This window comes from Panthera pardus, unplaced genomic scaffold (genome assembly GCF_024362965.1).
Source record: "Panthera pardus isolate Hobbes unplaced genomic scaffold, ASM2436296v1 HiC_scaffold_16, whole genome shotgun sequence".
Classification (NCBI taxonomy): Eukaryota; Metazoa; Chordata; class Mammalia; order Carnivora; family Felidae; genus Panthera; species Panthera pardus.
Genome location: NW_026526721.1, coordinates 157,492,415 through 157,504,154, shown reverse-complemented (window position 1 = coordinate 157,504,154; position 11,740 = coordinate 157,492,415). Strand labels below are relative to the sequence as shown.

General features: G+C 41.8%; 1 protein-coding gene across 3 annotated transcripts; it reads right to left on the bottom strand.

Moving 5' to 3' along the window:
- Positions 1-436: 436 nt before the first annotated feature.
- On the bottom strand, positions 437-9,823 carry ZNF35 (zinc finger protein 35). 3 transcript variants are annotated; one of them, XM_019418498.2, is made up of 4 exons: positions 8,272-9,823; positions 5,591-5,902; positions 4,457-4,601; positions 437-2,519 (listed from the first exon to the last, which is right to left on the bottom strand). In XM_019418498.2, the coding sequence occupies exons 2-4, from the start codon at positions 5,780-5,782 to the stop codon at positions 1,273-1,275; spliced, it is 1,584 nt and encodes a 527-aa protein (XP_019274043.1). In that variant the 5' UTR covers positions 5,783-5,902; positions 8,272-9,823; the 3' UTR covers positions 437-1,272. The 3 variants fall into 3 exon arrangements, with proteins under 3 accessions (XP_019274043.1, XP_019274044.1, XP_053760121.1); XM_019418499.2 differs by having other exon boundaries at positions 5,591-5,899; XM_053904146.1 differs by lacking the exon at positions 5,591-5,902.
- Between the last annotated feature and the right edge of the window lie 1,917 nt (positions 9,824-11,740).

Sequence of the window (11,740 nt, the reverse complement as noted above, 5' to 3'; positions counted from 1 at the left end):
AGCTCTTTCAGTGTTCTAAAGATTAAGGTAAGGATCTATGTGAAACCATGAGAGAAGTGCTGGGAATCTTGTTCTTATACATGAAGGTGCATAATCAAATTTAAACAAAGAATTAAGTTCTATATAAATACAAGGCAATATTACATAACTACCTATTGCATAGTTTTATAAATCATTTTACTAAGAATAAAGGCTCAATGGTAACAAAGGTTCTTACCTTAGCCAGTTTCTTCATCCTTCTAAGTTTTCATATTCCAATACCTTTGAACTTCTCAAAAAAAAAAACCAAATTAAGACCTAAGGAGTCCCATTCTGCCTCCTCCCTCTCAGAATTAGGACTCCATTAGTTCTTCTAAAGACCAGCCAGAAAGTGAGAATAACACCCAAATTGAGCCCCCTGGCTGAGCCTAAGCAGAATGAGCATAGACAACGTGGCTATGCCTCTCGGCAAGCTTTATTCTTTGACTCCTCTATCTGGGGAGTGTTACAGGCATCTTACTCCGATGGGAGTACAATGGGAGTTAGGGTCACTTAGAGTTGTTGATCTTAGCAAATGAATACAGGCCAGCACATTTGTGGCCCCAGTGTGTTGTCTCCATCAACCCTCCAGTGTTTGGCCCTGCACACTGGGAAGAAAAGACTCATCAGAGGTCCCCAGAGCTTTACTACACCAAGGTTCACGAGTCACAGATAAGAGAAACAGCTGTTTCCTACTTCTATCCATTTTAGGACCAGGAGACAGTTAATAGGGTGTTTTTTGTTTAAATTACCTAAGAAATGGAAAGCTAATCAATGTTCATAGGTGAGTTGTTGGTGAAGTGCTACCCCAAGTGATTTCCTTAATTAATCACTGCTTAACCCAAATACTAGAATACAAGGTTCAAAGCTCCAGAATTGCACCAGGCAGACCTATACCAACAACCTGCCTGTTGCTCAAGAAATTACCAGGCTCAAAAAACAAAATTAAGCTAAAAATACCTTTCCTCAAACAGGATCTTTATCACTTAGCTTTGCACGACCCATTTTAAAGAAAGCCACATTCCATTTCAAACAGGACTACTGAGGGCACAGTTTAAAACACAGTCCTTGCCTTTAGATGCTTTCACTTTCTTTAAGTCAGCCTCTGAAATGCTTGTCTTGTGTTCTGTGCTGCATTCTTGAAAACTGTTACTTGTAACACGGCGGGCCTCATTTTTACAAACAAAAACAGCAAAGACGTGTCCAATTAGGGGGCAGTGGATTATGATCAATGCCTGGAGTAACAAGTACTTGTCACTCAACAAGATGAGTTCTGTGGTGTCGCATGAGGTGCGAGTTAGAAATGAAAGCCGCACCACACTTGGCACACTCGTAGGGCTTCTCCCCAGTGTGGGTTCTCTGGTGCACAGTGAGACTCGACCTCTGCCGGAAGGCCTTGCCACACTCATTGCATGTGTAAGGTTTCTCCCCATTATGAATTCTCTGATGAATAAGCAGGTATGAACTACACGTGAAGGCCTTCCCACACTCATTACACACATAAGGGAGATCTCCACTGTGAATCCTCTGATGCACAATAAGGCAAGAGAGCTGACTGAAGGCTTTTCCACACTCACTGCAATCATAAGGTTTCTCTGCAGTGTGAATTCTCTGGTGCACAATAAGGTGCGAAAAACAACTAAAGGCTTTTCCACATTCTTTACACTCATATGGCTTCTCACCAGTATGGCTTCGCTGATGCACAATAAGGTTTGCACTCTGGGTGAAGGCTTTGCCACAATCGTTACAGGCAAAGGGCTTCTCCCCAGTGTGGATCCTCTGGTGGACAATGAGGTTTGAGCTCCGAGTAAATGTTTTCCCACACTCATTACATTCATAGCATTTTTCTGTAATGTGGACTTTCTGGTGCCGAGCAAGTTGTGAGCTATAACTGAAGGCTTTCTCACATTCACTGCACTTAAAGGTTTTTTCTAAGGAGTGGATTTTTTGATGTACGGTCAGATTTGAACTCTGAGTGAAGGCTTTCCCACATTTTGAACAAACATACGGCTTCTGTCCAGTGTGGATTCGCTGATGCACAACAAGGTTTGCACTCTGAATGAAGGCCTTCCCACACTCATGACATTCAAAGGGCTTCTCCCCTGTGTGGATTCGCTGATGCACTACGAGGTTTGCACTCTGACTAAAGCCTTTTCCACACACACTACATGTAAAAGGCTTCTGTCCAGGCTGGCTTTTCTGATTTTTAACAGAGCTAGAACTAAGGCTATACCTTTCCCCAGGTTCCTGACATTTCTGGTTTTCCTCTACTTTGAAGCTTTCAGGTACATGACAGTCCTTCACTGTCACTTGTCTGAAATCTTTCTTTTCCCTCTTGATTCTCTGCTTCTTTAACAGGTTCCCTTTTTCACAGGCTTCTCCTAACTCAGGTTCTGGAGGATTAACTTTCTGGATTCTTCCTGGCATTATGCAGGGTTTTTCTGCTTCATCACATATCTCAGTTTTTGGAACCAGTAACTGTGGGTTCTTGGGTTCAGCACCTGAAACAATAAACAGAAAGTACAAATGTCAGCTTATTCTGGCCCATAAAAAGAACAGGATCACGAAGTGATAAACGTCAGGAAGTATGTGACTTCAGCGTATGTAAAATGGCTTCATCAAAGGAAAAGTATTCCCCCACGCATCACCTCTCCTCTGTAGGTTCTTTTGCCAGGTCTATGCCCTCTCCCACACCTAGAGCAGAATCTACTAATTCATGGTCTTTCCAGCACTTCCACTTACCTCAACTAGACATCTAATCCAATGCCTCATGCCAGGAAAGTCATCTTCAGACATGTCTCCTGGCTGTCTTAATTGTAAGACCAGTTATGAACAACACTAGTTTCTCCCCAGGCCTTCTTAGGTAAGGTAAGGCCTTCTTACCTTAGCCAATTAGTGTGAATCTGCTTACAACCCACCAATTAATTAAGGAGAGTCCCTCCCTGGGAATGAAGATCTATGCAACTTAGATTTCTGTGTCAGACGAAGCTAGATATCAAAGAAAGGATAAGCATGGACAGAGAGGGTCACGCTGGATGCCAAAAGGACCAGCGCAGCTAAGAGCACCTGAAACATTAAGTGTTTATGCAGCTCAGAGGTTAAGAACATGGATTCTGGAGCCAGACTGCCTGGTTTCAAATCCCTGCTCTGCCACTTACCAGCTGCAGGACTTTGGGCTGGTAACTTCTCTGTGCCTCAGTTTCCTTATCTCTAAAATAGGGATACTAACAGTATCTACCTCATAAGACCATGAGATTAACTGAGTTACTCTATGGTAATGGCTGAGAACAGCCATGGAGCATAGGAAGTGGCTCTGTGAGAGTCTGCAGTGACTCTGAGCCTGACTAGTAGTGCTGTGAGTCTAAGTGTTGGGGCCCAGGAGCAAAGATGAACCTTAGAGGAGAGGAGTTGTTATGGTGACAGATGGCAACATTAGAAGGGACTAAAGAACAATGTGAACAGTAACAGCTGAATCCTTGTATTAAACAAACAGCTTAGCCTTACGTCAAGGAAAGCTGACCTTCCTAAGATTGAGTCATGGTATAGCCTGCTCCATTATGCCATTATCATGAAAACACCAAAACTTCCTGAAGTTTTAAAACTCTGACTAGTTTCTGGCTGCTCCACATTGCCTCAGAACCCTAATGGTGTCGAAAAGAAGTCCTGCAGTCAGCAACACCATAATTCTTTGTCTCCTCTCCACCCCTACCACTCTTGGTCCTGGAATGTCCATCCATGCAACCTAGTATTGGTAGAGTGAACCCTTCACAGAACTTTAAATATACCAAACTCAGAAACACCACCCAGACAAGGCAAATGAAACCAGGGCAAACAGCGGTGGGAGGCAAGCCTGCAGTGGAGGGAGGTGCTCCCACTGGTGCTGTCAGCCCAGAAGTGAGCAGGAAAGCTGTGAGCTGCAGCTCATGAAGCAACTGCAGCTGGTCAATCCTGCATCTACACAACATCTCACCAGCAGAGACCAGTGCAACTCTCTAATCTATGAGATGAGTGACTGGGACAGGCATGTTGAGGTACAAAGCAACATGGGGGGGGCAGGGAAACAGTCCAGTTTCGCTGCCTGGTTAAGACAACACTAATATGACATTCCCATCACAATCATTCAGATAAGATGGGCAGTGTTGGAAAAAGGGAATGCACGAGGGCTGCATATAGCAGAGCACTGAATGTAACAACAAATTCAGAAATGCTAGCCTTTTTCCAGTTATTTCTATTCCTATGCATATTTTCTATGCAAAATATGGCATTTCCTGTGACAAATGCATAGGCATCTTTCAGAATTCTATTATCCAGCTTTCCCTGATGGTTTTGATACCTCAATACTCTTACGTTTTTCAAGCTGGGAGACAAGACCACCAGTCTCTGAATGGATTCTGAGAAACCCCAATGGTCAGATTCTGAATCAAGGGTTGAACCTTACCTAGAGAGGTCATGTTCCCATGTGTCTCCAGTATCTCACTCTTGGCCAGAGTCCCTGATAATGAGCAGGTGCCAAGGGCTGAGGCAGGAGGTGCCTCCTGTGTTGCTTTCAGGACTACAGCCATGTTCCAGAACATGTTTGGATCCTAGAGACAAGTAAGCACAGGTGGATTTCTGAGAAAATTGTCAATGGGAAGCAGTATGATTAGTTTTAAAGATGAGAACATAAAAGTACCTATTCCTGAACACCATAAAAGATTTTTTTTTTTTTTTTACATTTTTTAAACTTTTTTTTTTTTTAATAAAACAACAAAAACAGAAAATAAAGGCAGTCTTCTCTGATCCCCAAGGTGAGTTAGGCAGAGAATCAAGCCTGTGACTTTCTTCTCTATCTCTTTGATTTCACTTCACTGGCCACTCTGGCATCCAAGCCTGACTTGCTAGTGGGTACATGACAAAAGAGCAACACATGGGGAGATGTTCTAGGATAGAGTTTTCTGAGGTCTAAAGACCAAAGAAGCAAGGTTATGATCTTTGGGGAACCTCAGCTCATCTGGCTAGTGATAGTAAGAAATGTTTCTGAAAACATCAAGGGCCACTGTATAGTGTATAGCCCCACTACTCAAAGTGTATCCACAGATCACTATCATCTGGGAGCTTGTGAGAAGTGTAGAATCTTAACCCAGACCTCCTGAATCAGAATCTGCATTTTAACAAGACCTCCTGGTGATTCCTATGCATATTAAAATTTGAGAAGCATATGTTAGAGCTATCAAACCTTGACTAGAGTCACCTGAAGAGGGTTTTGTTTTTTGTTTTTTTAAATCTCAGATGTCTGGGTCCCAGACCAAGATTCTCCTTTAACTGGAATCAAGTATGGCATGAGCATCATGACTTTATAAAAAGCTCCCCAGGTAATTCTGTGCAGCAAAATTTGAGAACCACTGACTTACAGAAAGCACTAAATGTCCCATCAATCAGAAGAGACTGTTTCTATTACATACCAAAGGACAACAGACTTGAGCCCTACCCTGAAAATAATACTCCAGGTGGAAGCAGAGGAACATAGTTCCCTCTGAAACCACTTGAGGTGTTCAGGTCTCTCTTTCCTCCCTCCTCCAAGACTATTATTTACCTTTTCCTCCTGTTCTGATATGACAAGGCCTGTCTGGGGACTTTCCCCAGGAGCCCAGACTTTGATGTTCTCCGAGTGCACTTGTTGGCTAGATGCCTGACCTAGGAAGTTTTCTTCCTCTTCCTCCTCCTTTTTCACTGTCACTGAGCCCCAGGGGGCTAAGGCCATGGCCTCTCTCAGTTCTGCAGTCATCGTCTCTGCTCAGGAGGGGAACTCTTATAGCTGGGGGCTGCCCAGCAGAGGTCAAGCCCCATCTAATCTTTAAGTTTCTTCTTCTTGAGTTTCTTCTCAGGGCCAGGATGATACTGTCTACTGAAAACCAGAAAACATTGTTAGCATCAAGGAGAGGTGTGCCTGGATGCCGTTAAGCCTACTGCTGCCCAGTGCCTACACAGTAGCCACAGCAGCAAGGGTCTGCTCTGCTCCTCCCTCATAGGATAGAAAGGGTTCAACGGCAAACATGTAATTTGTTCCCATCATAATCACATTACAAACAGATTTAATGTTTACTGATTTTTCCCCTGATTATAGAGTTAACGTATTTTTATTATAAAACTTGAAAAATACAGAAAATAACAAAAAAAAAATCAACCCTACTCCACCTCCAAAAAGGTAACCACTGTATAGCACAGAATTTAAGACACTTCTTTTAAGGGAAAACCTTCAACCACACTAACAATTATGACTTAATAAACTTCTTGTTTTTAACTATGGGCATATATATATTTTCACAATTATCACCATGAGTTTTTTTTTTTTTAAGTAGGCTTCACGCCCAGTGCAGAACCCAATGCAGGGCTTGAACTCATGACCTGAGCTGAGATCAAAAGCGGGACGCTTAACTGACTGGACCAACCAGGCACCCCACCATCATTGTTTTGTTGTTGTTTTTTTTAAGAAGGACTATTACAACACAAAGAACTTTTTTAATTGCCAAAGATACACAAAAGCATGAACTAAAGAAACTGAAGAAAAAGTTTGACAGTCTAGACACCAACATTTAGAGATGGTCACCTCTGGGCAATGTAATTACAGATAGTTTTGAGATTCTTGTTTGATGTTTACTTTTTCCATTTCTTCCAAATGTCTTGTATTACTCTTAAGATTTTTAAAAAAAAAAAGATGTTTTGGGACACCTGGGTGGCTCAGTCGGTTGAGCATCTAACTTCAGCTTGGGTCATGATCTTGTGGTTCATGAGTTTGAGCCCCGTGTTGGGCTGTGCTGACAGCTCAGAACCTGAAGCCTGCTTCAGATCTTGCCCCCCTTTCTCTCCACCCCCCCCCCCCCCGCCCCGCTCACACTCTCTCTCTCTCAAAAATAAATAAAAACATTAAAAAAAAAAAAAAGACGTTTTATGTTGCCAGTCTTCATACTTATCACTTTTAGTAGGTATACAATAACCTACTGTTGTTTATTATTCTCATCCAAAAAGAGTCAAGAAAGAGAAAAATACATAGAATCAAATATATGCCCTACATACACACACGCACACGGTAGTTATCAGTGGTTTCTCTGCATTTCCAGATATGTACACCTTTACACATACTGCTTACTTTCCCAAAACAGAAATTAGAACACACTTGTACATTTTTCAGCAACTTGCATTTTGTTTTTTGAACTCAATGTCTTTATTTCACATAGTATTCCACAGTGTTAGATCTTTCAATATATGTACATACAGAGTTACTTCATTCTGGCATAGTATTCTAAATATATTATAACTTCCTTAACCAATACTATTTATAAGCCATTACTTTGGTAAAAGGAATTCTGATCCAATTTATTTTCTTAATAATTAATGTTAATTTTTTTTTCTGTGCAAATAGCCTTTTCTTCTGCTGAATTATTCCTTTAGAATTGAGGGATACTAGTTCAAGGATTGACATATAGCACTAAACTGCTTTCTAAAAGGACCACATCAAATCACACCACCACCAACTTAACCATACCCCTTTATCACACCCAAGCCAGCGGTCTTTGCTGAACATGTGAGAAAAACAATCTTACTAGTTTAGTTTATTACGAATAGATTAAAATTTGTCTATTCCCCTTCAGATGTTTTATTGGGGGGGGGGGGATGCCAAATTTTACTAAGTCTCCTTTTGCTACTATTGAAGTAATCACATACTTTCTCCTATGTCAACTTATTAGCAATGTAGTGTGCACATTCAATTTCCTGAATAACGCAATAGTACTTTCACTCCTGTAACAAATCTCGATCTGGATGATTATTTTTCCTATGACTAGCTGAATTCCACCAGGCGGAAAGGCCCTTAACATTCATTTCACCAGTGTATAAGCAAGACCGCCCACTGTGAGTATTCTTACCGGCCTGCTGACCAAACTCAAATCCGCCTCCAGCCCCACACAGCAGAGTCCCTTATCAAGGGATTCCCTTTCAGTGTCCTTTCCCTCTTTCCAAACGTGGCAACCTACCTCCCCCACCTCCATACCGTAAGCCCTATTCCCGGAGCAAGCCTGGCCCCTGGGGCTGTCAGTGTCCGAGCTCCCCCAGGCCAGACCCCCGGTAGGCTGCAGCCGTGTTCCCGAAGTAGAGGGACGCGGAGCCCGCCGGGGATAGACAGGCCTAGGCCCCAAGGGAAGGTCGCGGCGGTGCGCCCCTCTAATGGCCCCTTCCGCGCCTGCAAGGTCCGTGCCCAATGACCCCAACCCCACTCACCGTGCACCGCGGAAAGGCCCGGCCAGAGCTCGCGGGCTCTGCAGCAGAACATAGGCTAGATCATGCGCCCCGCGCCTACCGGTGCGAGAACAATGACCGGACAGGAAGTGCCTGGAGACGGGCTTCCGGCTTCCCAAGTCCCCAGGCCGGCCTCTCTAGGAATGTCGGAGGTGCTGTCTTCTCGATGGGTGTCCAATATCGCTGCGGACCAGGGATGGGAGTAAAAGTGCGTAGGAGGGTGCAGGTGGACTGTGGCCCTAAAGCCTCAGGAAAGGGGACATCCCCTGGCTCGGCAGTGGTTGGGAGAGGCGTGTACGCAGGAGCCTGAAGCTACAAAGCATTCGTCTGTAGAACGTCCTGATAATTTTGCGCCAAACGTTTTATTTTGAAAATATCAACAGTACAGAAAAGTTTAAAGAATGGTACAGTGAGTACCTGTATCCTCCATCTGGACTCAACACTTGCCTACGTTTGCCTTATCTCTCTGTGTATACTGAAAAAAAATTTTTGAAAGTTGTAAACATCAAAACACTTCATTCCAAATACTTCAATATGCATTCTTTCATAATATTCTCCAAACGTTATACCACCATTACATAATGGTAAGAAAATTAACAATTCCCTAATATCATCTAATATCCAATCATATTAAAGTCTCCCAACCACCCTAAAATATATATTTCATAATTTTGTTCTTCCAAATCAGTTTCACACAGTGCATTTGGTCATGGTTTTTTAGGGTCTTGTTTTACCTTACATTTTGAGTTCAACTCACAGCAAGTTGGAAAAATAATACCCTCCCCCCTCAACTTGAGTTACCCTCAACAAGTACAACTTACATAAGTATAGTTTAGTATAAAAATCAGGAAATTGACACTTGTACATTGTGTATACTTCTACTTTTTATCACGTGTATATTTGTGTAACCACTACCACAATCAAGATAGACTCTTTCAACGCCACAAAGACCTTCCTAAGTGTTACCCTTCCCTCTCCCTGCTGTCCCTTCCCACCATCCCCAACCTCTGGCAACCACTAATCTTTCATCTCTATATAGTTTTGTCATTTTAGATTATATAAATAGAATCATACAGATACCTTTTGAGATTGGATTTTTTTTCACTCAGCATAATTTTGAGATTCACTTGTCATTGCAGCATTAGGTCATCCTATCTTATTGTAGAGTAATAAGTATTCATGGTATAGATATAATACTGTTTTAGCCACTTATTGAGGCTATTTGGGTTACTTACAGATTTTGACTATTACAAATAAAACTGCTATGAAGTTGTATACATGTTTTTCTGAACATAAGTTTTCATTTCTCTGGGATAAATGCTCAGGAGTACAAATACTGGGTTATATCGTAAGTGCATGTTTGGGTTTGTAAGAAACTGCCAAACAGGGTGCTGACTGAGCATCTGACTCTTGACTGACTCAGGTCATGATCTCAGGATGATGGGATTGAGCCCTGCATCAGGCTCTACACTGAGCATGAAGCCTGCTTAAGATTCCCTCTCTCTCTCTCTCTCTCTCTCTCTCTCTCCCTCCCCCCGCCCCCAACCTCTCCCCCGCTCAACATGCTAGCTCTTCAAAAAAAGGCAGGGGGCGGGGGGGAGGCTTAAAAAAAAAGAAAAAACTGCCAAACTGTTTCCAAGAGTGTCTGTACCATTTAACAATCCCAGCAACATATGAGATCCAGTTACTCTGCATCATTGCCAACATGTAGTAACATTATTTTGTCCCCTTTTTCTAAGCTATTCTGATAGGTGTACAGTGATTTTTAACTTTTATTTTCCTACTGGCTAATGATAGTGAACAACTTTTCATTTGTTTATTTGCTACCTATTCTTTGGTGAAATGTCTTTACATGTCTTTTGCCCACTTTCTATTTGAATCTATTTATTATTGGTGGGTTTTAAGATTTTTTATACAGCCTAAAAACAACTCCTGTTGGATATATGGTTTGCAATTATTCCCCTCAAGTCCGTTATGTCTTGGCACTCTTAAAGTTTCTTTGCAGAGAAAATTAATCGTGATGAGGTCTAATTTATCATTTTCTTCTTATGGACCCTGCTTTTGATGTAAGTCTAAGAGTTCTTTGCTTAGTCATAGTTCCTATGTACGTATGTATGTATTTTTGCCTATGGATATCCAATTGCACCAGCAGCATTTGTTGAAAAGGCTCTCTCTCCTCTACTCAACTGCTCTTCTACCTTTGCCAAAAATCAACTGGGCATTTGTATGAGTCTCTTTCTGTCTTATGGCTCTTTAATACCTTCTAAAAACAACCTCCCTTGGGGTGCCTGGGTGGCTCAGTTGGTTAAGCAACCAACTTTGACTCAGGTCATGATCTTGGTTTGAGTTCAAGCCCCGTGTAGGGCTCTGTGCTGACAGCTCAGAGCCTGGAGCCTACTTCAGATTCTATGTCTCCCCCTCTCTCTACCCCTCCCCTGCTCATGCTCTGTGTCTCTCTGTCTCTCAGTCTCTCAATAATAAATAAACGTTAAAAAAAAGTTAAAAAAAAAAAAAAAACCTCCCTTGTCCACTTTTATACTTTTCATTCTGGAAATGTTAATATATATACAAAAGCAGACAGCAGTACAATGAACTCCCAATACTCATTCAGCTTCAACAATTATCACCTCCTGCCTTTTTCATCGTATTTTTGAAGAATCCAGTGCAGTTTTCTTATACAATATCCTGTGTTCTAAATTTTCTTGTAGTGCCATTTATCTTGTTCCTCTGCCTCCTTTATTTCCTGTAAATTGGCAATAGGTCTAAGAATCTTGATAAATCCAGGTTATACTTTTGGCTTACTGCATCACATGAGGAGGCACATTATGTAGGTTGCCTCAGTCTTAACGATGTTGTATTTTAAGTGGTTAAGAGGTGAATGCCAGCTTCTCCATTGTTAAAAGTACCTCTTTCCCTTTGTAATTATTATACAATCAGTAGTGATTCTCCTGTAGCACAAATAGAAAGCAGCTTTATATTCACTACCTCATAACAACTTTGTGAGGTAGATTTTCACCTTCCTGTTTAACAGATAAATCAAGGCTCAAGAAATGAAGGCATTTGTCCAAGGCAAGTGACAGAAACTGACTTGTATCCAGGCCTTACGACTTTAAATCTTGGGCTCCTTCCACTTTTCACTCCTGTGTACATTTCAGTCTAATGGGGAACCAGACCTCAAGGAACTCTGGGGCTGAATTAGTATCATTTATCAACACACCACTTTAATACTACTAATATTAGAAACACAATCTTGATATTAAGGTTTTTTATAGTCCAGTTACAGAATTGGGAGTTTTGAAAATTACAGTATAAAATTAGCAACTCAAGAATACAGGATGAATTAGATCTAAGATTGGTTCATAAGGAGTGATGGGCCTGATTACTCAGAGGTAGATTCTGAATTGATTTAGTTAGAGCTTTAAGAACTTGGCTCTTTGAGGGGCGCCTGGGT

Coding starts and splice junctions, on each gene's coding strand:
- ZNF35 (XM_019418498.2), bottom strand. CDS start 5,782: ATGACTGCAGAACTGAGAGAGGCCATGGCCTTAGCCCCCTGGGGCTCA. Junction 4,602..5,590: donor TATCAGAACAGGAGGAAAAG/GTAAATAATAGT, acceptor ACTTGTCTCTAG/GATCCAAACATGTTCTGGAA. Junction 2,520..4,456: donor TGGGAACATGACCTCTCTAG/GTAAGGTTCAAC, acceptor TTATTGTTTCAG/GTGCTGAACCCAAGAACCCA.